Raw genomic sequence first — 21,969 nt, 5'->3', positions numbered from 1 at the left:
GGCTTCCACCTGCACAACGCTCCCATCTGTGTGGCAGCCTGGCCTCGCTCCTTGGGTCCCCCACCTGCAACCCAATCCAATTCCTTCAGACTCGACCTCTTCAAATCAGGACTGCCCTCGCTGTCCCCGCAAAGCTTACTTGGCCTCTCCCCAACCGATCTGTTTGTGTTAACGCGGCCACAGTGTCTCCAGGCTACAACTCGAGCGTGGTCAGCCTGACCATTCTGTCTCTGTCCTTCTTCCGGCCTCACTGCTGTCTACATCTGGGTCTAAAGCATGGCAGCCGCAGGAGCAGGAAAGGTCAGTGTGAAGAGCTTTTGGTAAAATAAGACCCCAGGTAGGACTTTGTGTTTGATGAGGTTGGGAGGTGTCGAGGACAGGGAGGAGCCAGGGTCCCCACTGGACAAATACAGCCGCCCCAGCATCTCTCAGTCCCCTCTGCCCCGCCCCTGGGGAGGAGGGAGGCTGCCAAGTGTTGCTTTAATCACTCAAAACCCCTAGTGGCTCCCCTCTGCCAAGGGCAAACTCTCAAAGAAATTAGAGGGGTCTGTGCTGTAGCCCAAACCTTTCTTTCCAGCCACAGTGCACATCACGCCCTAAAGTGAATTCCTGCTTTTCAGTTTGCTCCTAGAAGATCCCACCCCAGGCATCTCACACATTTCCTGGATTTCCTCTCCCCTCCGTGCACTCAGCACCTCCCCCCGAGTCCGAGCCTAGAGATTTGTTCAGAGTGTGATCACTTTCACCGTCATGCACATTTGCCTCTACCCCGTCCGTCCGTCTGTCTGCAGTGCGGCTCCGTCACGCCCACTGGGCAGGGCGGGCCATTCTGCTTCTCTTCTTGGCCCTCAGCGCTGCAAGGGGAGCTGCAAGACAGCCTCACTGGCCGGGGGTGACAGGGCGGGCCCTTACCTGTCTGAGGACACCCTGCAGCTCCTTGCTGGACCACATGTCAGACAGGAGGAGGCGGGCAGCTTCTGCGGCCTTGGGCGAGGTGCTGGGCAGGCAGGAAGTTCATTTGTGGGATGAGACTCAGGGAGGCATGAGAATGATCACCCTGCTCCCTTCCACCCTCACCTCCAGGTCTTAGCGATGCGGGGAGGCCCCAGGGGTGCATGAGAAAAGAGCCTTGTTGGGCTGGTCCCGCCGCACAGTGGGCACAACCTGGCAGCCCTGCCCACTTAGAAGTAGCCTGGGATTCTCCTCGGGGGCTGTGGGGGGAAGTTCTCTCCCATTCTGGTTCCCCAGCCCTTGTCCTGGGAGGAGAAAGCCCCATGGGGCAGAATACAGTTCCCACATGGTGGGGTCTGTGCCTCCATGCCTCCTGTTGGTCCTCTAAGGACTCCGCGTCCCCTGGTGACCCCCAGCTGAGAATGCGCTGCCTCTGTCCCCTTTGTGCAGCCCCGAGGCCTGGCAGCTGGGCTCAGCTCCACAGCGCTCTTGGCTTCTGGAACTTCTCTGCATTCAAGCCTCCCCTGCCCAGGTTCCCGCCCTGCGCTGGGTCCTGCTCTCGATGCACATCTGCGCCTTCTCAGAGGGTTGTGGGGCTGCCTGCTTTGCAGTGTGTGGGGGGTGGAGACCACTGCCCTCCCCGCCCACCTGCTGCGGCACAGGTTGATGATGTTGTTGACCATGCTGCTGGAGAAGTACTGCTTGGCCATCTGTGGCTGGGAGGCCATCAGGTTCCTCACAGTGTAGCAGGCTGAAGACAGGATGTCTTCCGAGTTGCTGGTGTTCCCAGTGTGACTGGTGAGGAGCCTGGTCACCTCTGGGAATACTTGGTTCCCTGAGAGAGAAAGGAGTGGAGGGCGCGGGGTCAGATGACCGGAGGAGAGAGGGGCTGAGGGGCTCCCTCTGGGACCACAGTCCTGCGCTGACCTCAGCCAGGTTTCTAGCAAGGTGGCCCTTGTAGGCTCCATTCTAGCTCCAACTCAGGGCTGAGGACCCGGATGGGATCTCTGCACACCTGCCCTTTCCTACCTCCAAGCCTCTCTTGGGCCAGCTTCCCCTCTTGGAACGCTCACTCTAGGGAAAGTTCAGAGGGTGACCTTCCAGCAGGCTCTGGAAAGTGAGGGCTCTGCCGAGTCCTAGCTGGAGGGTGGGGGGAGAGGGGTGGTCTGACGCTGTGGTGGGCACTTACCCATCACTCTGTGCAGCACAGGGTGGCGGGACATGTTGCTCAGGAGGGAGGCTCCGGACCGCACCACATCAGAGTTGCCAGATTGCAGGAGGCGAGCAATCTGGGGCAAGCCCTTTTCCTTGAGCCCAATCAACTGGCTCATACCACTGGACATCTGAGAAAGAAGGACGGGGTGAGGACCTAGCCTGTGGTTTCCCGGGCACCATGGTGGAAGAGGGCCATGTAATCCCAAACAAAAAAACCCTGGAACCTTTTCCCTCTCTTGTTAGAAGCACAGGCAAAGAGGGACACTAATTCGCTCACACACTGGCAACTACAGAGCACCCAGGCAAAAATGTGCCCCCATCTTTCCTGACCTTGCTCTCTTCTCCCAGCTCAGCCTGGAGCCAAGATAGGTGATGAGAGGGAAGTCTCAGACCCCTGGCTCATGGAGGCCCCGACTCGACTCCCAGTCTAACAAAACTGTCAGATGCCACTGCTCACCTGTTTGTCTCAGCTCTGTCCCCCCACCACGCCCACATTTCCCAGCAGTATCTGCTCACCCAAAAGCACACGGTCAATGATATTTGTCAATTACCGAGGCGCTGACCACCTTCCAACTTCCATACCTCTGTAGAATTCCATACATATTTGTCGAGTACTTTCCCAGGGCAAAAAGGGAGAAGAGAGGGTCTGTGCCCACATGGAGGTACAATCCAGGGCCCCCTGGAGGTGGGTCAGCTCATCTGTGCCTCTAGCCACAAGGCCAGCCCATCTGTAATCTGGTCCCAGGCTGGTTTGGAGTTCTTGAAGACCCCCAGCCCCATCCTCTCATAGACCTCAATTCGCCCCGGTCCTGCTTTCACCTGATTCTCTTTTGTCCTCAGTAGAGATGAGCGATTGTTGACTGTCTCCCCATCTAAATACTTGTTGGCTGCTACAGGCCCCCTATGGCTCAATGTCATTCCATCATGTCCTCCTAACTCTATGTGGCCTCAAAATCTCTACTGATTCTGCATCGTCTTCCTTTAGATCTGCCCAGCCCCAAACCGTCTATTTTTCCCTCTGTCAGTTCAACACACAGGATACTCCTCCTACCACAAACGTACCCTTCATCCCTGTCCCCCACCCCAGGCAGGGGCCAACACCGAGCTAGGAATCATGAGGCAAAGGGGACTCTGTGGGCACAGACAGAATCCAACGGGAGTGGATTCACCCGCTAGACATCGCCTGGGAGTTCCCAGAGGGCCGGGCCATTTCTACTGCCTCATCGTTTCCCCAGAGGCCTGGCTGGAGCCTAGCATATGACATTCCCTCTGTTTGCATCTGTAGAGCCAAGCTCTGAGGGCCATATGTGTTTGGCATGACTCAGTGCACACGCCTGTGGGAGAGCAGGGAAGGGAGCAGAAGTTGGAGAAATGGGGTTGGGGATGGGGGTGGGTGCAAGGGAGGACACCGCTCCTCACCAGCCCCTTGCTGGCGGTCAAGTTCTGCAGGGCACCAGCGCAGGCCTCCAAGGTGGCGTCTTTCTTGCTCTTGCCCATGAGGTTCAGGTAGGTGCGGATAGCATCCGAGTGGTACAACCAGCTGCTGCCCTTGGGATTGGTCTCTTCCTCCGGAAGGGGGCAGTCGTAGTTATTGTTCTGAGGACACAGGACAGGTCAGCAGGGAGCCTTGTGAAGGGAGGGAGCCCAGCATTCTGTGTGCCCTCCCCCAACTCTAGGGGCCTGGTTCCTGAGGGAAGGGGCCTAGGAAGCACCTGCCCCGGTGCCCCTTGCCTCATGGCGGCAGCAGCTCCGCAGAATGAGTAAGGCAAGGGGCCACGGTCCTGCGGGCTGGCTCTGAGGGAGGCAGAGAACAATCTAGAGATCGCAGGAAGTGTGCTGCAGGCCAGCCTCTGCCCAAACCTTCCAGCTGCGTCGGGCTGCTTTGGGGTCTCACACCAGGATGCTTCCTCTCCTCCCAGAGTCAGACTCCAAGGCTGACCCACCCTGGGTCAAACAGGGGTGGTCCAGGGGCCCAGCAGCCACAGTCGTGCCCAGTGTGGGGAGCCTGACCCTCCCTCCAGAGCACCCTTCTGCTTCTGGTGGCACCTGGGGGACTCGGGGGTTGGCGGGAACCAGGCCAGAGAGGGCTTAGAGTCCTGGCTGCCCCCAAACCTTCCACAGTAATGGAGAAGATGAGGCAGGGTTTACCAATTACATGGTAAGTGAGAATGAGCTGTGAAAACAGAGGACCGGAGCTTCTGAGCTCTGGGCGGTCTGAGCTCCCACCGTCAAGAACACAGATCCCGTCTGCATGCAAGACAGAACGCCCTCTACTCGGCTCCCAGGGTGCAGCACAATCCTAAGGCCAAGGCTCTGGCATGGGCTTGTCTCCTACGGCTGGTTTCAGGCTTCGGGGGGACGGGGGCAGGGGGAAGGGGTGGGCCAGGCAGCTGAGCCCAGCGGGGTGCTTGGCGGGCAGCAGGCCCTGGTTCTGTGAACCGACTGTGCTTACCATCATCTTATCGCTCTTGTTGCTGAAGCAGCCGGTGGAGGACTTCTCCGTGTAGGCATTGCGGGCGTTGTACTCCAGCTGGCGGTTAGCGGGTGGGCACCTCGGCGTCCAGGCGGTAGGAGAGGTTGTGCAGGATACACATGCAGTTCTCCACAGACTAGGGGCCAAGCAGAAGCAAGGCGCCTGAGCCTGTGCCCTTCCCTGATTGCATCCTGGGCTCACTCCCTGCCCTAACTAATGGGAGAGAGGCAGGCACCTTAGGCTGCCCCAGGAGAGAGGAACACAGCCACCCACCGCAGTCTGAAAAAAGCTCCCAGTAACACTCCCCAGAATCTGGATTTGAATCCAGTTCTGTCATTTCCTAGCTGTGTGAAACGTCATGGCTTTCTTCAACTTCTGGGCCTGTTTCCTCAGTGGTAAAATGGGACTGACGTCGCCTACTTCATCGGGCTATTGGGAAGATTATACATGGAAGTGCCTATCGTGGGGCCTAGCACATGGTAGGACACAACAGACAGTGGCTACTATTTCTTTTCTTTAGTTTATTTATTTTGAGAGAGAGAGAGAGCAACTGGGGCAGAGAGAGAGAGAGAGAGAGAGAGAGAGAGAGAGAGAATCTCAAGCAGGCTCCATGCTGTTAGCACAGAGCCTGATGCGGGGCTCGATCTCATAAACCGTGAGATCATGACCTGAGCCGAAATCAAGAGTCAGACGCTTAATGGACTGAGCCACCCAGGTGCCCCGACAGTGGCTACTGTTTCTCTTGCTACAGCCATTGTGCCAATGGTCAGATTGGGCTATTAAAGAACATACCCTCTGTCCTGGCACAGACAGGAGCAGCCTTGACATATTTAGGTTCAAAAGCCATTGAGTCCCCATGTCCCTGTTATTCCCTCCTTTCATGGCTAGTCCTCAGCTTCCAATACCAAAGGTGCTGACCCATCCCAAATCTACACGAGCAGTGGGACCTAGGACCCAGTACTTTGCAATGGCAGCTGCTCCTAGGTCTTTGCCATCTGTCCTCAGTGGACAGGCTGGGCTTTGAGCCAGCAGACTTACTTTCCTAACGATGTTCGGCCCTGCTAGGGTTTGAGGGAATCAGACTTGCACGGTCTGGGTTCCACAGGTAGAGGGGATGTTGCATCCAGAGTTGAAAAACATGATGTCTACCGGGACCTGGCTGAACATTCGAGTGACTGTCTCTCTGTCTCTCTGTCTCTCTGTCTCTCTCTCTTCTGAGGCCCTGTTGTCACTTCCAGTGGATGAGCAGGAGATAAAATCTCTCCACAGGGAAACTGTGCAAGACCCAGTGGCCGTGATGCCCAGACAGTCCCCTGGTCATCTAGGGACTCTGGGAACTCACTATTCTCCTGAGTGTCTGTCCTGCCGTGGTAGAAATATCTCAGCCTTCAGTTTCTCTTTCCTCTGTGATTTTTCCTTTCTGTCTGTTTGTGCTAGTGTGTCCAAACGTCCAGAGGGGACAAGAGGGTGGCTTTGCCAATGGTCTCTTTGGCAGGTGGTGGGAAACTGTGGTAGAAGGAGCCTTGGTGCAGGAAGGATCCCTGGGGGCATCAGTGGGGTTCCTTAGGGCTGCAGGCAGGGCTCAGCACTGCCAATGCCAGTGGGGGCAAATGCTCACAGAGAGCTCCCTCTGTGTCCGGCCCTCTTCACGCTTTGCTTATTAACTAATTGAGCCCTTCAACCAGCCCATGACATAGATATGATTGTGATTATCTCCGAATGAGCACAGTGCAAACCGGGAAACAGACATCGTGGAAGCGTCTGCATTCACAAAGCCTGTAAGCGAGGAAGAGGGGATTCTGCCCCTGTAACACTGCCCCAGGCCAGCAGAGCTCTCTGCATCCAGCCATCTCCCCTTCACTGGCCTTCTGTCCTGTCACCAGACCATGCCTTCAGGGCCCCCTCAAGCGCAGACCTGCCTCGTGGAGCCTGGGAAAGAAAAATGTCAGGACCTGGAGGCCAAGGAGCTGCCCTCACTGATCCTGGGGAGGTCCTGGGCCTTGGAGCTCCAGACAGAGAGGAGGACTGGGGGCCGGGGCCAGAGTGGGGTGGGATGCTCACCTTGTCATCACAGCGGCTGGCGGCCACGCAGTTCTGGACATAGGCCATGAGGGAATCAATGAGCCCCGTGTAGTTTCGCATGGTCTGGCGGCCTGCATCGGCAGAGCTCAGGTTCCTGAGGGAGAGAACAGAGAGGCTGTGAGGATGCAGGAGAGGAGGGAAGCGGGTAGAGAAGAGTGTGGTTGGGGGGCACGCGGGGGAGAGGGCAGGTGGGGGAAGTAGGGGCAGAGGAGATGGGGATGAGTTTGGAGGTGTGGCAGGAGGAGAACAAGGCAAAAAAAAAAAAAAACAAAACAAAAAACAAGGAAGAAGGAAAGAAAGAAAAACCATTAAGCGGATTCTGCCCGGTCCTGGTTGAGGTTGGATGGGGTCTCCTTGAACTCAGTTCTTTTCACCCTTCTTTCTGCCCCCCTGGGCTCCAGGCCTGTAACTTTCATGACTGTCCATGGCTCTAGTGCAGCTGGCAGGTCGAGGCACGCTCCCTACCACTACTGGGCACCTGTTGAACAGGGGCTGGAAGCTTCTACCTGCCCAGTTTATTTCTGTGGAGGAGGAGAAGCTCTGTAGGGTGCTGGGGCCAAGGGCTGGATCTGGGAAAGAAGCTCAGGGGTGCTCCACTGGGGGCCAGATGCCCCCTCCACAAGGAAGCTGTGTTCTGCCTCAGCAGTGAGCTCCTTTCCAAGCAGTCTGGGCCCATTTTCCTCTGCAGGCGGGCTGTGGCTGCTGTTGCTATTAATAGCCTTGCAGCCCCTTGAAGTCCTTAATACCCTGACTTTGCTCACTGGAGGCCACTAATGGAGGCTGACAGGGAGGAGCATAAGCTGAGAACACAGAAGCACCCCCAACTGCACCCCTCATTCTGGGGCTCCTAGGAGTTGGGAAAGATGAACCCCATCAGAGCAAGGTGTGACCCTAATGGGGATCTGTTTCACTGTTCCACCTCTACCCTAGCACCCATGACCCCACTTGTAAACCTCTCCTCTGGAATGAGCACACCAAGGTCCCTCCTCCAACAGCCCCCAGGGGCCTTGCCTCACCCTGGCATGAGACTCAGGAGACTCTGGAAAGAGCAGTGCCACCTTTATGCCAATGAATATGGCCGTTGGTCTTAGCACCACAGCTGGGAAGTGACTCATTTAGGAGCCAATCAGCAGACTTTTGTCTAAAAGAACACTCTTCAAGAGAGTACAAGAAATGCATTTTTGGGGGGCGGGAGAGGGGGGAATGGTTGAGCCAGTTTGGATATTCAGATCTGGCATTTCTACTCTTAGATTTCTAACTAAGTCTGCTGAGGTCCCTTACAGGAGGTCATGGAGTCCTGAGCCTTATCCAGATCCAGGGAAGTTAGGGATGCTGGAGTCCCATTTCTTGGAGTCTGCCCTTGAAGACCAGTGCCAGACTGCATTTTACGTCCCCAGCCTAGGCTGGCCGAGATGGGGCTGCCTGGAGAAAGGCCCAGGGCTGGGGCAAAAGGACCCCAGGGGCACGCTCTTCTCTCACCTTAAGCAGCCTGTGGCATTGAAGAAGACCTCAGGGTCCACTATTTCCCGGGTCATGTTGCTGTTGCCATCACACCAGCCGGAGAAGGGAATGATGACCCGGTCAGCCAGCACAGGCAGGGCGTCGGCGATGAGTTCCACCTTCAGCTCATCAGTGGAAGACAGGTTCCAGAGCAGCCCTGGAGGTTGGGGATGGTCAACTCAACACATGGCAGGCTCAGGAAGACGCCAGGTGCCGAGGTGCCACCCCCGGCCTGCTCTGGCAAGGGAGCTCTACTGAAACATTGTCTTCCAAGTAGGCCTGGTCTATCAAATCTAGTGTCTGATTATTTCCTGAGCTCATTTTCTAATGTCTCAACAAGACTTCAGGTTCTTTGAGGGCAGGGAGCATCTAGAGTTCTTTATCGAGGTCAAAATTATGAATGTGCAAGGTCATCCAGAAACGTTTAGTTTCCAATATAAATGTTAGCGCTAGAGTCTTCTAATGTTCTCTATTTTCCACCTGAAGGTCATTCCAGAAACACTTATCACGGTTACTCTGTACGTGGTCTCATCTCCCAGTCCAGTCTGAGGGCTTCCTAGTTCCTTCTAACCCTTGCGCCCCAGGCCTGAGTGCTTAGCATATTGTTTGGACACAAGAGGGCGCTTAAGACCTGAAGTTCCAACTTCACATCCTCCTCTACGTCTGGAAATCCCAGGGTCTGTTGAATATGGATCCTGCCTGGACACCAGCCTTCTACCCCTTGCCTTCTATCTTCAACAAGGTTGACACCTTGTGGGTAGGCACCATGTGGACGCCACTAACCTGGCCACAGTCAGTACCATGGGGCTCCCAAGACATTAGCCGGAGGTCAAATGTGCACCTGTGCTTGGGCCCAGACTGGAGGGAATGCCCTATACACCACCCACCCCCAACCCTAGCTCTCCATGGCTGGGGATCCCTACCAGTCAGTTGTTTCTGGATCTCAGTGCTCCCGGTTCTCCTCAGGAGGTTGACAGCCTCTCGGATCCCATTCTGCCTCCGGGTCTCCAGCTTGTTGGTGATGCTCCGGAACACCAGGTTACGCAGGGCCCCAGCCGCAGCCTGCTGGACGTTCTGGTTGGGCTCCGGAGGAGGTCCACCAGCTTGCAGATGCCTCCCAACTGATAGACCTGTTGACATACAGGTGCCACATGGGCCAGTCAAGGAGGTGAGGCTGATCTGATGACACTACTCGAAGTGATTTTTCTCAGACCCCAAAGTCTACTGTCAGCTCAGAAATATTCAAGCCAGCCAAAAACAAAAAACAAAAAAAAACAGTGTGGAGTAATAGTACTCAGAAAACCAAGATGTAATCAGACCAGAAACCAAGATGGATTCCAATGCCAGCGCCCTCATATCCTCGGCAGGAGACCCTCAGCAAGGCAGTCCTCTGTTCTGAGCCTCACTTTTCTCCTCTGAAATACGGTGGTGAGGACAAGAGGACATGGTTATAAATATACTTCAAAAGTCCTAAAGCAGGACAGACATAAAGGAGACCCTCCCATGGGAACTTTCTCCTGTGACAGGAACTCTGATTCGGATGGATCTAGAATCTCTAGGAAACACATTTCAGGCACCGTTCCCTGGGGCTGAGCTGCGGAACCCTATAGGCATCCTTCCTGCCAGCCAAGCTCGGGGGGGGCATGACCAAGCCCCAGTTTCCAGCACACATGCCTGGGGAGAGAGAGGATCAAGCTCTGGAAAGGGAGAGAGAGATGGAGACAGAGAGGCAAAGAGACAGAGACAGAGAGACAGAGAGACAGATAGAGGGACGCGGGGGGAGGGAGTTGAAGGGTGGAAAGTAGTCATACTCTTTAGTGGAATTTGAGAAAGGGGATTTCTGTTGAACTCACAGCTGTCTCTTTCATGATCGGTGGAGGAAATACCTGACTAATGTCCACTCACCTGGAGGGTTAAGATGTCCAGCTGTGATCTCAGGCAATGCCAAGCACACTGCTCACCCAAGGCAGCTGGGCAGGGTGAGAAGGAGCAAGTGCAGATGTCCCCACCCATGCCTAAATGGGGTCAGGCTGACACACCCAGTCCCTGCCCAGGTCTATAGGGGAGGAGGGTGTGTAGTCAGTTACCTGCTGCTTGGCCGATTCATCCTGGAAGCAGGTGTGCTGGATGTAATAGGCCCCGATGGCCTGGTACTTCTCATCCTGGGAGCTCAGGTACTGCACGGCCTTGGGGATGGTCAGCCCACTGCACTCAATATCCTCACTGCAGATCCTGTGGGCAATGGGCAGTGGTGGGGGGGGGGGGTTACCGGGTAGGCTGGGAGAATTTCCCCTTGTATGCCCAAGCTGCCACAGCCTCATCTGCAATCTGGAAAGCCAGAACAAGGCAGCCCTAGGCCCACTTGGAGAGCATTCCTGTGGAACAGCTCTTCCAGAGGAGGGAAAAGGCTCATCCACGGCGAACACTCACTGTGATGAAGTCCAGGTCATGGGTCAATATCCAAACGGGTAAATTACCTCTGCACCAAGACAAAACTCTGCCCTATTCCCAAGAGGAAGCTCCCCACCCCTCTGCCATCTTTCTTGTTTGTGCCTGGTATTGGGAAAATGGAAGAGAATGGCAGTGAGCCTGTCCAACTGTCCATCCATCCATCCATCCATCCATCAATGCAGCCATCTGTCCCTCACTCCCTTTGTTCCAAAGTCCAGCTAATTCTTCTTACAAAGATCCTCATACCTGCTTCTTCTTCCCAACCTCACGGTCACTGCCTTCCTTCTGACCATGATCACTCTCACTGGAACTACAGCAAGAGACCCTCACAACTGGCTCTCTTCTCCAAGCTCCGTCATCTAAAATTTGACTCTCCTTTTCCATACTCGCAGTCCTAAAACGTGGTTCACTGTGTTGTTCCCATCGGCAGGTTCAAGTGCAGACTGCTTAGACTAATATCCAAGGGCACATGTTAAGTCGAACCATGTGAAAGGGTTGATAGTCAACCTTTTTGAGCCATAAAACTAAAAATTTCATGTTTTAACCTAATAGCTTGGCTCTCTGCTAAGCCCTCTTGCACACTCTCCAGCCCCTAACAAGGTCTGCTCCAGCCTGACTCTTCTTTTCACTGACCCCTCATCAGGGCTCAGGTGTACCCCTTTCCCTTCCCCTCACGGTGCATGTGACCTGCTGAGGTCCTGCTGCTGTGAACATTCCAGGGCAAGGAACCTCTCTCCTAGGAATCCTTCCAGCTTCTGTGATGTTGAGTCTCAGGCTGCCTTTCCACCTGTCTGTGTCCTGGTTGCCAACAGAGATGGAAAGTTCCTGAGGGCAGGGACAGCCCCTTCTATGGCACCCAGCCCTACCCCCCTGGAAATCTCCCCAGCATTTCTAGAGGAAAGCCCTCTTCTCACTTTACTAGCCTCAGTCTTGCCACAGTAAATGCTCAGTAAGAATTCATAGTTTTAGTGTGGCATCTAACTCCATTTCTGGAAAAATTGCCCAAGGGGTGAAGCTCTCCTGTCTTGTATCAGTAGCACCCTGGCCCTGCACTGAGAAATGTCACATCTGCCAGTCAGACATCATCTCCTAAATGGCTTGACATTCATCCCTCCCATGTCTTACCTAGACCTTGACCTCTCAGGGCCTCTGGTTTGGGGCAATAAGCTAGGGCTAGACGCTGCCCGTTCCTTGCTCCAAGGGAAGAGGGTTTCTTGGTCCTTCTCCCGAATCATCCTAAATATACCTTATGGCCTTTGAGTAGTTAGGAGAGGTCCAGCTCTACCTCGGGATTCAGCTTAGTATTAAAACAGTGGTGAGTGGGGGAGAGTGTGGGAATGCTTTAGCAGCTGTGTAGCCTTGGGCAAGCATTTCTGTGCCTTGTTTCCTCCTCGGGAATTCTAGCACCTGCCTAGAGGGGCTATGAGGACTCGAGGTGAAGAATGCAAGCTCCTGGGGCTCTAGGAAAAGCAGTTTATCAGTTAATTGTGTAGCTCTGGGACAGCTCTAGGCCGCTCTGTTCCTAGCTGTGTCCCTACACTTACCACACTTCCCCAGCACAGGAGATGCTTAGTGAATGTTTGTCAAATAAATGAATAAACGATCATTAAGTGGTGATAAGGAACAGTTTGGAGGTTCATGGGGCTCTGAGCCCTGGAGGGCAGGCTCAGTGTCCCCGGAGACACTGTGGCCGTCCGCAAGCCCCCCTGTGCCTGTGGCTCTTGACGGGACACCCGCCTTCATTTCCTCATTCTCACTGGGTGACGGGCCTTCAGTGTTGAGGGACAAGGGTTGTACTCTGTTCCTCAGCACTAGCTCCGGTTCCTCAACTTTTATGTCTGTTTGTCCTGGCCGTCTTTTGTCCTATAAGGCGGAACAGGGCCCCTTTCCCATCGTCCTACATCAGGGCACACTCGTTGGCTCTTCCAGAACACGGATAGAGATGTGCATGGCTAAGATCACAGATTCCCCGTCCCCTGGAGGGCTTGTTAAAACACACACTGCTGGGTCTCTCCCTGAGTTCCTGAGTCAGTAGGTCTGGGTGCAACCTGAAAATTAGCATTTCTCACAAGTTCCAGGTGATGCTGCTGCTGCTGCTGCTGTTGGGAGGCATACGCTTTGAGAACCATGAGCCTAGCTAATCTTCTCTAATTAGCCTCCCTCTGTTCATAACCCGTGACCCTGTAGAACCTATATACTCAATGCATTTGTTTGAATGTCTGGGTTTCTGTCTCCCCCTTCACACTTCCTGAGGCCAGGAAGCGCCCCCTCCCCACCGCTGCCCCCGCAGGGACAACGAGCCCCTTGGGACAAGAGGCCGTCTTTCCTATCATCAGCAACAACCTTGTGTGGTGTAGCCAGGCGAACTCCGTCTCCTACCTGGTCCCCGCCCCGGCCCCCAACACAGCCTGGCAGCACTTACTTGGAGCTGGCCCTCGAGTGACGAAGGACAGGTCCTTGTTGCAGGAGATGGGCGGGATGTACACCGGGTCCTGCTTGGAGGTGCAGGAGGGGCGGGCGCACAGGGCACTTCTTGACCGCCTTCTGGCCACTGCAGGTGCTGTAGAAGCTATAGCGGTTCTGGGTGTCTTTTGGCCCTTGTTGCTCAGTGTGCCCTTGCGCCAGGGTGCCCCGAGGGTCACAGTAGAGGTCGGGCTCGCTGCGGCTCGCCTTGATTTTCTGCATGAAGCAGATGTCGCTGCCTGCGCCCGTTGCGTTACAGCTGCCCCGTTGGTAGTGCCGGCCCCAGTTCTCCATCTGGCTGTAGGAGCTGAAGCGTCTGTTGTCATTCTCCCGCTTGAGGGTCCCGTTGTAGATCTGGTCAGAGAAAGGGAGAAAGGCTCAGTCAAGGTTCCTGACCGGGGATTCTGGATCCAGCTGGCCATGGGGCGGAGTCCGCCCCCCGCCCCCGTGATAATGTTCGTGGAATATCAGAATGTTTGGAGTGGAAGGAATCTCAGCCATCATCTGATATATTACTTTTCAAACGGCAGATTGCGACCCATTATGGATTGGGAAATCAATTTAGCCGATTGTGACTATCATTTAAAAAAATGGAATAGACTAGTATATACTGGAATGTAAGCTCTCCGAGTGCAATGCCGGGAGTAGAGACACGCGTGGTGGTGTGACACAGCACGTGGGTGCTGGGCTGCGATGTAAGATGTACGTCCTACAGTGGGTTGTAGCCACCGACCCAGCCCTCCACGGCCTTGTCCAGGTGGGGAGTCGGAGGCACAGAAGAACTCAGTGAGGGAAGGGCAACCCTGGACTGAAGCCCAGTCCCTACACCCTCGCCCTGTCACCTCGTGCCATTCCCAGACACCGGCAGCTTCCAAACACAGCCAGCCTTGCTTGGCCACTTGCATCAGGGTGGGGAAATCTCTCCTATTCTGGCCAGGGCTGTTTTCCACTGTTATTTCTCTGTTGAACTCCTCACGTTGCCTCCCCTCTGCCAGGGCAAGAAGCAAATGGTAACGGGCCCTCCGGGGGAACCCCTCACAGGCCAAAGAGAGAAAATACTTCTGCTCCTGCGCCACCTTTTATGAGAGTGCCTGCGCACAGGGAGGCAGGCCAGGGGCTTAGGGTGGGGCGCAAGGGGACCTCCTGGGCTTCGTTGTCCGGCTTGCAGTGGGGAGAGGCTGGGCAGAGGCTCAATGCAACAGGAAAACTTATGGTAATGAAGCGACCCCCAGGGCTCTGTGTGAGCTTGCTCAGGGATGCAGCTTCCCTGGGAAGAGCCTGCAAAGCTGAAGGTTTGGTGGGAATGAGCTCGGAGCAGATCTGTTCGAGGGGGACTTTCCCAGGAGCTCACAGGCCAGTGGGCCTGCCTGCTCTGACTTGTTCTCAGACTAGAGGATAACACCGAGCCTGATAAAATGTCTCCACACAGGTGCTGGCTTGGATCTCACCTTTGCTGGGATGAGCCAAGGCCAAGTCTAGCAGCCCGGAGCCTGCCTGCCCCACCCCATGAGTGTGTGTGTGTGTGTGTGTGTGGCAGAGGTGGTTGGGCAATTGGGTTATTCTCCTCCACACCACATCTAGCCACACAAGGCTGGGGAAGGGACTTCTCTTGGCCAGTGCCCTTTCGTCTCTGCAGGGAGACTCTCAGCAGGAAGCCACCCATGGGTTGAGGTCCCAGTAAGGGGTGGCATCCAAAAGTCACAAGACAGGGGGTGGGAGGGAGGGAGGGGAGGTGATGGGTATTGAAGAGGGCATCTTTTGGGATGAGCACTGGGGTTGTATGGAAACCCAATTTGACAATAAATTTCATATATTTAAATTAAAAAAACAAAAAGTCACAGGCCACAAACTTTTACCTCACAATGGTGCTCTCATCAGCTCCACCCACATGCTCAGCTGGGCACTCCGGTGGGCACAATTTTCCTCCTCAAACTGGGTCAAACCAACCTACCCCAAAGGGAACAGGTGCTGGGGAGGCATAAATGAACAATAACAGGCCAGAGGGAAGAGAAGTGGTGAGCGTTTTTGACGGGAACTTGGAACTCGCATTTTGTAGCACCTTGTAGACTTTACCTGCAAAATATGCAATTAGGCCTCCCCTGCTTTAGGCCAATGGCCACACCCCTCTCACCTTCATTCTCCCAGGATGCGGGGAGGTGATGATGGCACTTTGGAGGCAGGCTAAGCCTTAAATGGAAATGCAACAAGGAACTCTCTTGTTCTCAGTAAATGACACCCCTGGACGTCATCTCAGATACCTGAGGAATCCAAACACTCATCCTGGACCAAACCCAGCAGAAATGTGATCACGCTGATGAAGCCTGACAGAGGCTTTGGGCTTTGCTCTCCCAGGCTGGGAAAAGGAGGGAGCGGGCAGCCCTGCCAAGTCTTGGTGAGGGTGGGCTGCCCACGGGGAGTGGGGTTGGATGTGCCCGCAGGGGTCAGGTGTGGTGGAGAAGGTGGGGCTGTCCCCGTGGGACCGAATTTCCTGCCCCGCCCCCCGCAGCTACATCCCAGTGGCGTCACCCATTCCTGGGAGCCCCACCCCAGCTCTTGTATCATGGCTGCTGGCTGCTGTGCTATCTGCTGGTGGCTGAGGATAGCTGTGGGTGACTCTCCTGTCATCATCACTTTGACAGGTGGGAGCCAAGCTTCCTCTCAGCCTAGGCCCTTTTCTGCCCTAGCGCCACAGGGAGTCTGCATTTACCCCTCTGGGCTCAGACAAGGCCGGCTATCACCAGGTTTTCTGGGCACAGATGGCCTGTGACCTTTCCCTTTTCTGCCTATCAGGACGAGACCTTGGGACTCCAGGTGCATTCCTCTAGCTCACTGGGCAGAGGGGGACTCGGTGGTCAAGAACACAGAGTCTGGAGACACCTGCACTGGGCCGAGTCCTGGCCATGTCAATGCTCGGAGTGGGGCCTCGGCCAAGTTACTTAAACCCACCAGCCTCAGTTTTCTTTACATCTGTCAAACTGGGATTATAATTGTACCCAGGTTGGGAGAATTCAGTGAATGAGCGTTTTCTGAAGTGCTTAGGACAGTGCATGACATAAATGTTTGTTTAGTAGGGCCATCTGTATCCCTCTGAGCTCAGACTAGACACAGGCTGGTGGCATGTATGACTGGTTGAGGGTTACATCACACCAGCCATACCTAAAGGAGCGACCAGGTTGGCACATGAGGGGGATGAACCCAGGCCAGCTCCAGCCCCGGGTAGGGGTACCCACTAGTATTTAGAACCCATGCTAGTCTCACCCAATAGCCACAGAATAGGCTCATAGGTTTCAGAAAAACAAAGGAGTGTGGTCTGCCTGTATGACCTTTATGTAGGGATGATGCAGTGTTTCTTACGTGGGTGCTGTCGGGCATTTGGGGCAGGACAATTCTTCATTGTGCAGGTTTTGTCCCAAGTATACAGGTGTTTAGCTGCCTCTGGCCCCCAGGCCCTAAATGTCAGTATGCCTTGCAGCCATTGTGACTAGCAAGGAATGCCCCCACACGTTTCCAAACCCACCCTTTCAGATCCTGAGCAAGCACCTGCCAGCCGGAATGGAATACGAGGCAGTGTGCACACACGTGCCCACGGCAGGTGGAGAGCTTCCCTCCCAGTGCCGGGTCTACCAGGCACACCCCACACTCAGATAGCGATCTTCTGGTAGCGTCCTCTGCTTGAATACAAAGGACAGTGAGACACACACACACACACACACACACACACACACACTCCTTGTCTGGTTATCTCATGCTTCCTTGGGAAACTCCAGCCTCATGTGGGATGGTCCATGCATCAGAACATTCCAGTGGCTAGTAACTTGACTTCTGGGGGCAGAGCTGACCTTCAACCAGAGAACAGGCTGGGCTGGACAGCCAGGGGGAAGTCCAGGCTGTGTCCAGACAGATATGCTTCTCCACCTGGAAGATCAATGGCGCTCTGGGGAGGTCAACTCGTGGAACCACCTTCCAGGGGGCTAGAGAGAGCTGCTCTTAGCAAGGAGCCTCTCCTAGCCAAGTCCTGCTCTGCTCCCCCTTGTGCTAATGACTTAGGTCTTGTAACTAACCCACCTTTCTTTCTTCTCCCCTTCCTTCTTGGAGAAGAGTGGAATTCTATGTCCTGCCGAATGTTCCCCAGCCCCTCTTCCTGTTCCCCCTTATACCAGGAAGTGCTCAGAAGCCAACCCCCTTCATTTTTCAGCAATGAAACTGAGTCCTAGAAGATGACTAGACTAATAGAGCCCAAGATCCAAGGTCTCAAAGAACTGAATATAGTCAGCTTCCCTTGAGAGTTCCATTCAGTCTGAAGAGGCCCTGAACTGAAAGAGCTCCTGTTGGCCCAAGATCATGGACATGAGAGTGACTAACCATTCATGGAAGAGATGGCATCATTTTGTCCTTCCAACTGAGAATCATTTCTGACTCCTCCCTTCCACTCCCACTGCCCAGACTGTGGCCCCTGACAAGCTTCAGCTACACAAACGGACAGTTCTAGTGTCTCCTGCCAGCCCCTAACCACGCCCCTGGGGTTCTGGTGCCTTCCTGGTGGTGCCATCCACTGACCCTTCCTCAGACAAAGCTTTCCTTGCTTGACAAGCCCACAGTTGTCTCTCTGCTTCTTGCAAGACAAAATCACCAGCCTGGCCCTTGTCTCTTTGGTCACCTCTTCCTCTCCCCAAACACCCCCTTACACTGTCTGGTGACATTGACCATATACTGCTTCTGCTCAACCTCTTCTCCACTCCTGCATAGCTTCCTTGCCCCTCCACCCAAATCCTATGTTTATCCAAGGCCTTTTCTCAAAACTGTCATCTGCACACCCTGTTGACTGTGACCTTGAGTTTTCTCTAGTTGCTAATGGTCTCTGTCATTTCCCCCAATTACTGTGCCTAGAACAGGGCTGGGCTCACTGCAATGCCCAGAAGAGTTGTGACTTGCCATGGGACTTTGTGCTGGGGATTGGAAATTTGGGCTGTTGTACTGGAATTCCCGCACTCCCGTGGGTGCAGGAGAGAGGAGAGCCTCAACAACTAATGAGCTGCTAGGAAGGCAGGAAGGTTCCAGATGAGGCAAGCCAGTCTGTGAGGGTGGCCCCGCATGGGTTCAGGCTGAAGGGGTCCAGGATTCTTCCCTTACCTTGTGACTGGGCGCTATTAGCTGTGGGTTGAGCTAGAGAGTTCTATTCCAGCTCAGGCTGATCAGACAGAAGCTGCTGACTCCTGGGAGCCAGGCATGTGCTGGGCAGACCAGATGAAAAGATGTCTGTGTCCCCAGCTATTAGGCCCATTTTGAAACCACGCTTCTGCTAGCAAGGGGGACCGGCCGAACCGGCTCTCCAGCAGGACGCACCCTGCTCTTCCCTGCCCAGTCACGCACCCAGCAGAGTGCCCAGCAGGGCCACCTTTGGCAACGTGATCTCCAACGCCCTTCTCATGAGAGTGAGCGCATGCACACGGTTTCATGGGGTCTCCGTGCCTCTTGGGCTTGGCGAAGCCCTCCTGGGAAAGACCTTCATTGGAAATGCCTTGAGGACAGATCCCATTCGCCACTTCCCTTGTACCTACTACCCCCGTCAGTGTCCGTTTGAGGGCCCTGGTTTAGAAGACATGTCATAGCTCTCTTTCGTCCTCCTGGGAGATAAAACGGTACTGGCGTGGCTGGCCTGTCACAGGGTGGCCGGAGGGCCTTCACATGCTGTGTGGCAGCTCTGCTCTACTTTTTCTGGGGGTCTGGAAGGCGCAGGTCCTCTCCATCATGGGCTGCCCAGGAGGGGACAATCAGGGCCCCAGGGCATGGGGAGTTCCCCCCGTGCAGGGGGTAGAGGTGGCTGCTTACTCAGCAGTTTGAGTCACTGAGAGCCACTGGGCCTGAGTCACCAAAGGTGGGACTTCAGCAGGAGGAGTGCCAGTCCCTGTCTCCCCCTGGGCTCCGCTCCCTCTCTGGCGAGGAGCAGATGGTCCCACCCCGGGCTGGTCTTCCTTCCTTTCTGGGGCACGTGACTTTGTGTGGCACGTGGAGAGCAGAGCACCCCCACCCCCCTTCACTCAGCAGCCCTGACGTCTGGGCAAAGAGCAAACTCATTCTGTTTGGAGGAGGCTGTGGTGGGCGGGCCCCTGTTGTGGGGTCCTCAAGGGCAGGGAAGAGCTGCCCCACGATTCCATCCACAGCACCCTGAGACCAGAAGTGCCTACTCAGGAGGGAACCCCAGTTTGCAAACTGAAGGGCAGAGCCTGACGGATGCCCAGCTCCCTGTCTACCCAGTCAGGGGAGGCACAACAGGAATCTGAGACGGCCTGATGTCACGCATTGGCCATCTTCTATCGCCTGAATTTTTTAAGTGTAAAAACAAAACAAAACAAAACAAAAAAACCCATGAAAGTTTTGACGCCCATCCCATGAGGACAGAGTTCATCAGAGAGCTGGCTAATAATGGTTAGTGTCCCTTGTGACCTTTAACAGGTGGAAACTCTGAGCCCGCATCAATCTGGGCAGTAGTGGGAAATGTGGGTAATTCAGAACAAGTTTTCTGGACAACTGCAGCCCAGCTAGATAAGATCCTATGAAACTCCAGGCTGTGACTTGTGGGTCTTTCAAGATGGTGCTGCTCTCTCTCTCCAGGGAGCTCACAACTCCGGTGAAAGAAGACCTGCCCTCTTGGGCTCCATGCTCCAAGTCTGTGTCTCGGGCTGGGGGGAGGGGAGGCCCACCGCACCTCCTGGTGCTACTGGGCAGCGGGAGGCCCAAACACACTTGTGTACCCCAGCACCTCGCTGAGATCTGGCCCTCAGTACCATCTGCTGTCGGAACAGACAACCGTGTCGGCTCCAGCACCCGGCTCCGTTTCCACATCCTGCTCCTGGCTGAACTGCTCGACTGTGGGAAAAAGTGGATTTTCTGAAAATCTTCTCTGGCACCTCTCCTCCTTCACGTCTGAGCAGTGGTTTTTGTTTTTTGTTTTTTGTTTTTTTAGCCTGGAACTCCCAGGATGGGTTTGGGGAGCAAGGACCTAAAGTTTCACATGTTAGATTTGGGAAAGGAAATCCCTGGCAGGTGATTACCACCTGAGACACAGGTCTCACAGGCCCGGGAGCCAGGGACCCCTGAATCTTGCCACCTCTCTTACATGGGCTCGGACAAGTCTGAGGCATGACTATTCTGCCCTCCAGGAGTCCCATGTTCTGTGGTCACAGCTTCTGCCTTTTGAGCCCAGAGGCTGATTCCACTGTCCCAGTAACTATTCATCCTGGGAAGCAGCCTTATAAAGTTTGAACTTGAACTAACTCCTGGAATCTCAGAGGATACACCAGTTCCTGGATGAGCATACTTGAGGGTCAGGAAGATCCTACCAAGCCACCCACCCCCAACACTGTGCTGGGAAGTCTGGGGGGAGGCTCGGTGGCCCCCTTAATGATCCCATACATACACTGGGCCTGGAGGTGCTTCCAGACATAAGAAGAGGGCCAGAGGCCATGAGGTGGGAACATCCTCAGGGACAGATGCTTACTTTGCCCAGAGCAGAGCTCCCTGGAAACACCAACAGTGGAAGGAAACTACTCCCACTGATGAGATAGTCAAGAATTTCACCTGAAAGGAGGGACAGAATTTCACCTGAAAGGGGGCTGGATCCCCCAGGGCTTGTGTCTCACTTTGGAAGGGGAGCCTGTGTGCATGTATGCACATATATTCCCATATGCACACCTGCCTACCTGGGACACACATCACTCTGCTGGCAGGGGACCCAGGGAGGGAGGGTCTTTGGAAGTTCCTTGAACATAATGTAAAAACACCTTAGCAGGCATGGTGCTTTACAGTGTGGAAAGAGCTTCCCCATTCAGCATCTTGTTGGAGACTCCTGTTGGATAGCGTTCTGGTCTCCTGCTTTGCCAGTGAAATGTCAGGGCAGACGGCCGCATCCTTGTGCTCTCTGTGAGCATGTAGGAAGCTCACAGAACTCGAGGCTTGGCTAAGACCACACAACTAAGCTGGGAACCCGGACTCAGGTCTCCAACCTCCCTCCTGGTGTTTGTCCTCCAACCACTCTGTCACCAGAGTCTGGTGACACAAAGGAAGTCTAAATGGCAAGGAGCCCCTGCAGCTCGGGGGTGCTCTGCAGAAACTCTACCTGCCTCTCTGGCTAGTTGCTGGCTCCTAGAAAACTCCTTCCCCAGGGGTTGCAAACATAGGAAATACGTGCCCCCAGCTTTTGGCCCATTGTGAGCAATGCTTAGAGACATTTAGGGAGGGTAGCTGCTCAGCTGTGTGACACAACCTTACTGCCCAAAGACTTGGGCTACAAGACCTTCTGTTCCAAGGGACACCTGTGGGCAAGGAGACCCCATGGTCATGACAACTGGTCTGTCTTGACTGGGACACAAGTGTGAAGGTGTAGGACAGTGACTGTTTGGTACCCTTGCAACCACACCTTGCTCCAAATGCATCGCTGAGCACACACAAATTGGGCTGGGAAAGCAGGGAGTCATGTCAAGACTGGTGACTGAGGCTGGGCCTGGAGTTCCTGGAATTAGCCAAGGGTTGCTGAACTTCTTCATGCTCAGGGAATTGGGCCACCATGCTCCAAGCCTCGGGGGCAGTCAAGAGGGAAGAGAAGAGAGGGCTGGGTCACTAGCTAGCCCTGAGCTCCCCAACTCTCCCAGGCTTCCTCCCACAGCATCTCCACTTTGCCCCCAGCATCGTGGGGCCTCTAAGAGCTGATGAGGGCTGCAGGCAGGTATGGAAGAGGCCCAGGATTTCATGTGGACACTTCCCAGGTTGGCCCCAGAGAGCAACCCACAGGACTCAGCACTCAGCAGGCCATCAATTAGGTCAGAGAGCTGTAGACA

At 54.8% G+C, this 21,969-nt stretch overlaps 1 protein-coding gene across 1 annotated transcript in view; it reads right to left on the bottom strand.

Moving 5' to 3' along the window:
• The window catches only part of PKP1 (plakophilin 1), a 51,133-nt gene that overhangs the window by 6,353 nt on the left and 22,811 nt on the right, over nt 1–21,969 (bottom strand). The window contains 14 exon segments of the mRNA XM_030303028.2: nt 913–997; nt 1,600–1,786; nt 2,141–2,294; nt 3,586–3,762; nt 4,619–4,705; nt 4,707–4,775; nt 6,701–6,815; nt 8,201–8,378; nt 9,145–9,306; nt 9,309–9,351; nt 10,309–10,453; nt 13,095–13,116; nt 13,119–13,185; nt 13,187–13,489. Of these exon segments, the coding sequence (XP_030158888.1) occupies nt 913–997; nt 1,600–1,786; nt 2,141–2,294; nt 3,586–3,762; nt 4,619–4,705; nt 4,707–4,775; nt 6,701–6,815; nt 8,201–8,378; nt 9,145–9,306; nt 9,309–9,351; nt 10,309–10,453; nt 13,095–13,116; nt 13,119–13,185; nt 13,187–13,489 (1,794 nt within the window).

This window comes from Lynx canadensis, chromosome F1, assembly GCF_007474595.2.
Source record: "Lynx canadensis isolate LIC74 chromosome F1, mLynCan4.pri.v2, whole genome shotgun sequence".
NCBI lineage: Eukaryota > Metazoa > Chordata > Mammalia > Carnivora > Felidae > Lynx > Lynx canadensis.
Note: the sequence above shows the minus strand (reverse complement) of the source record. Positions and strands in the feature narration are given on the sequence as shown.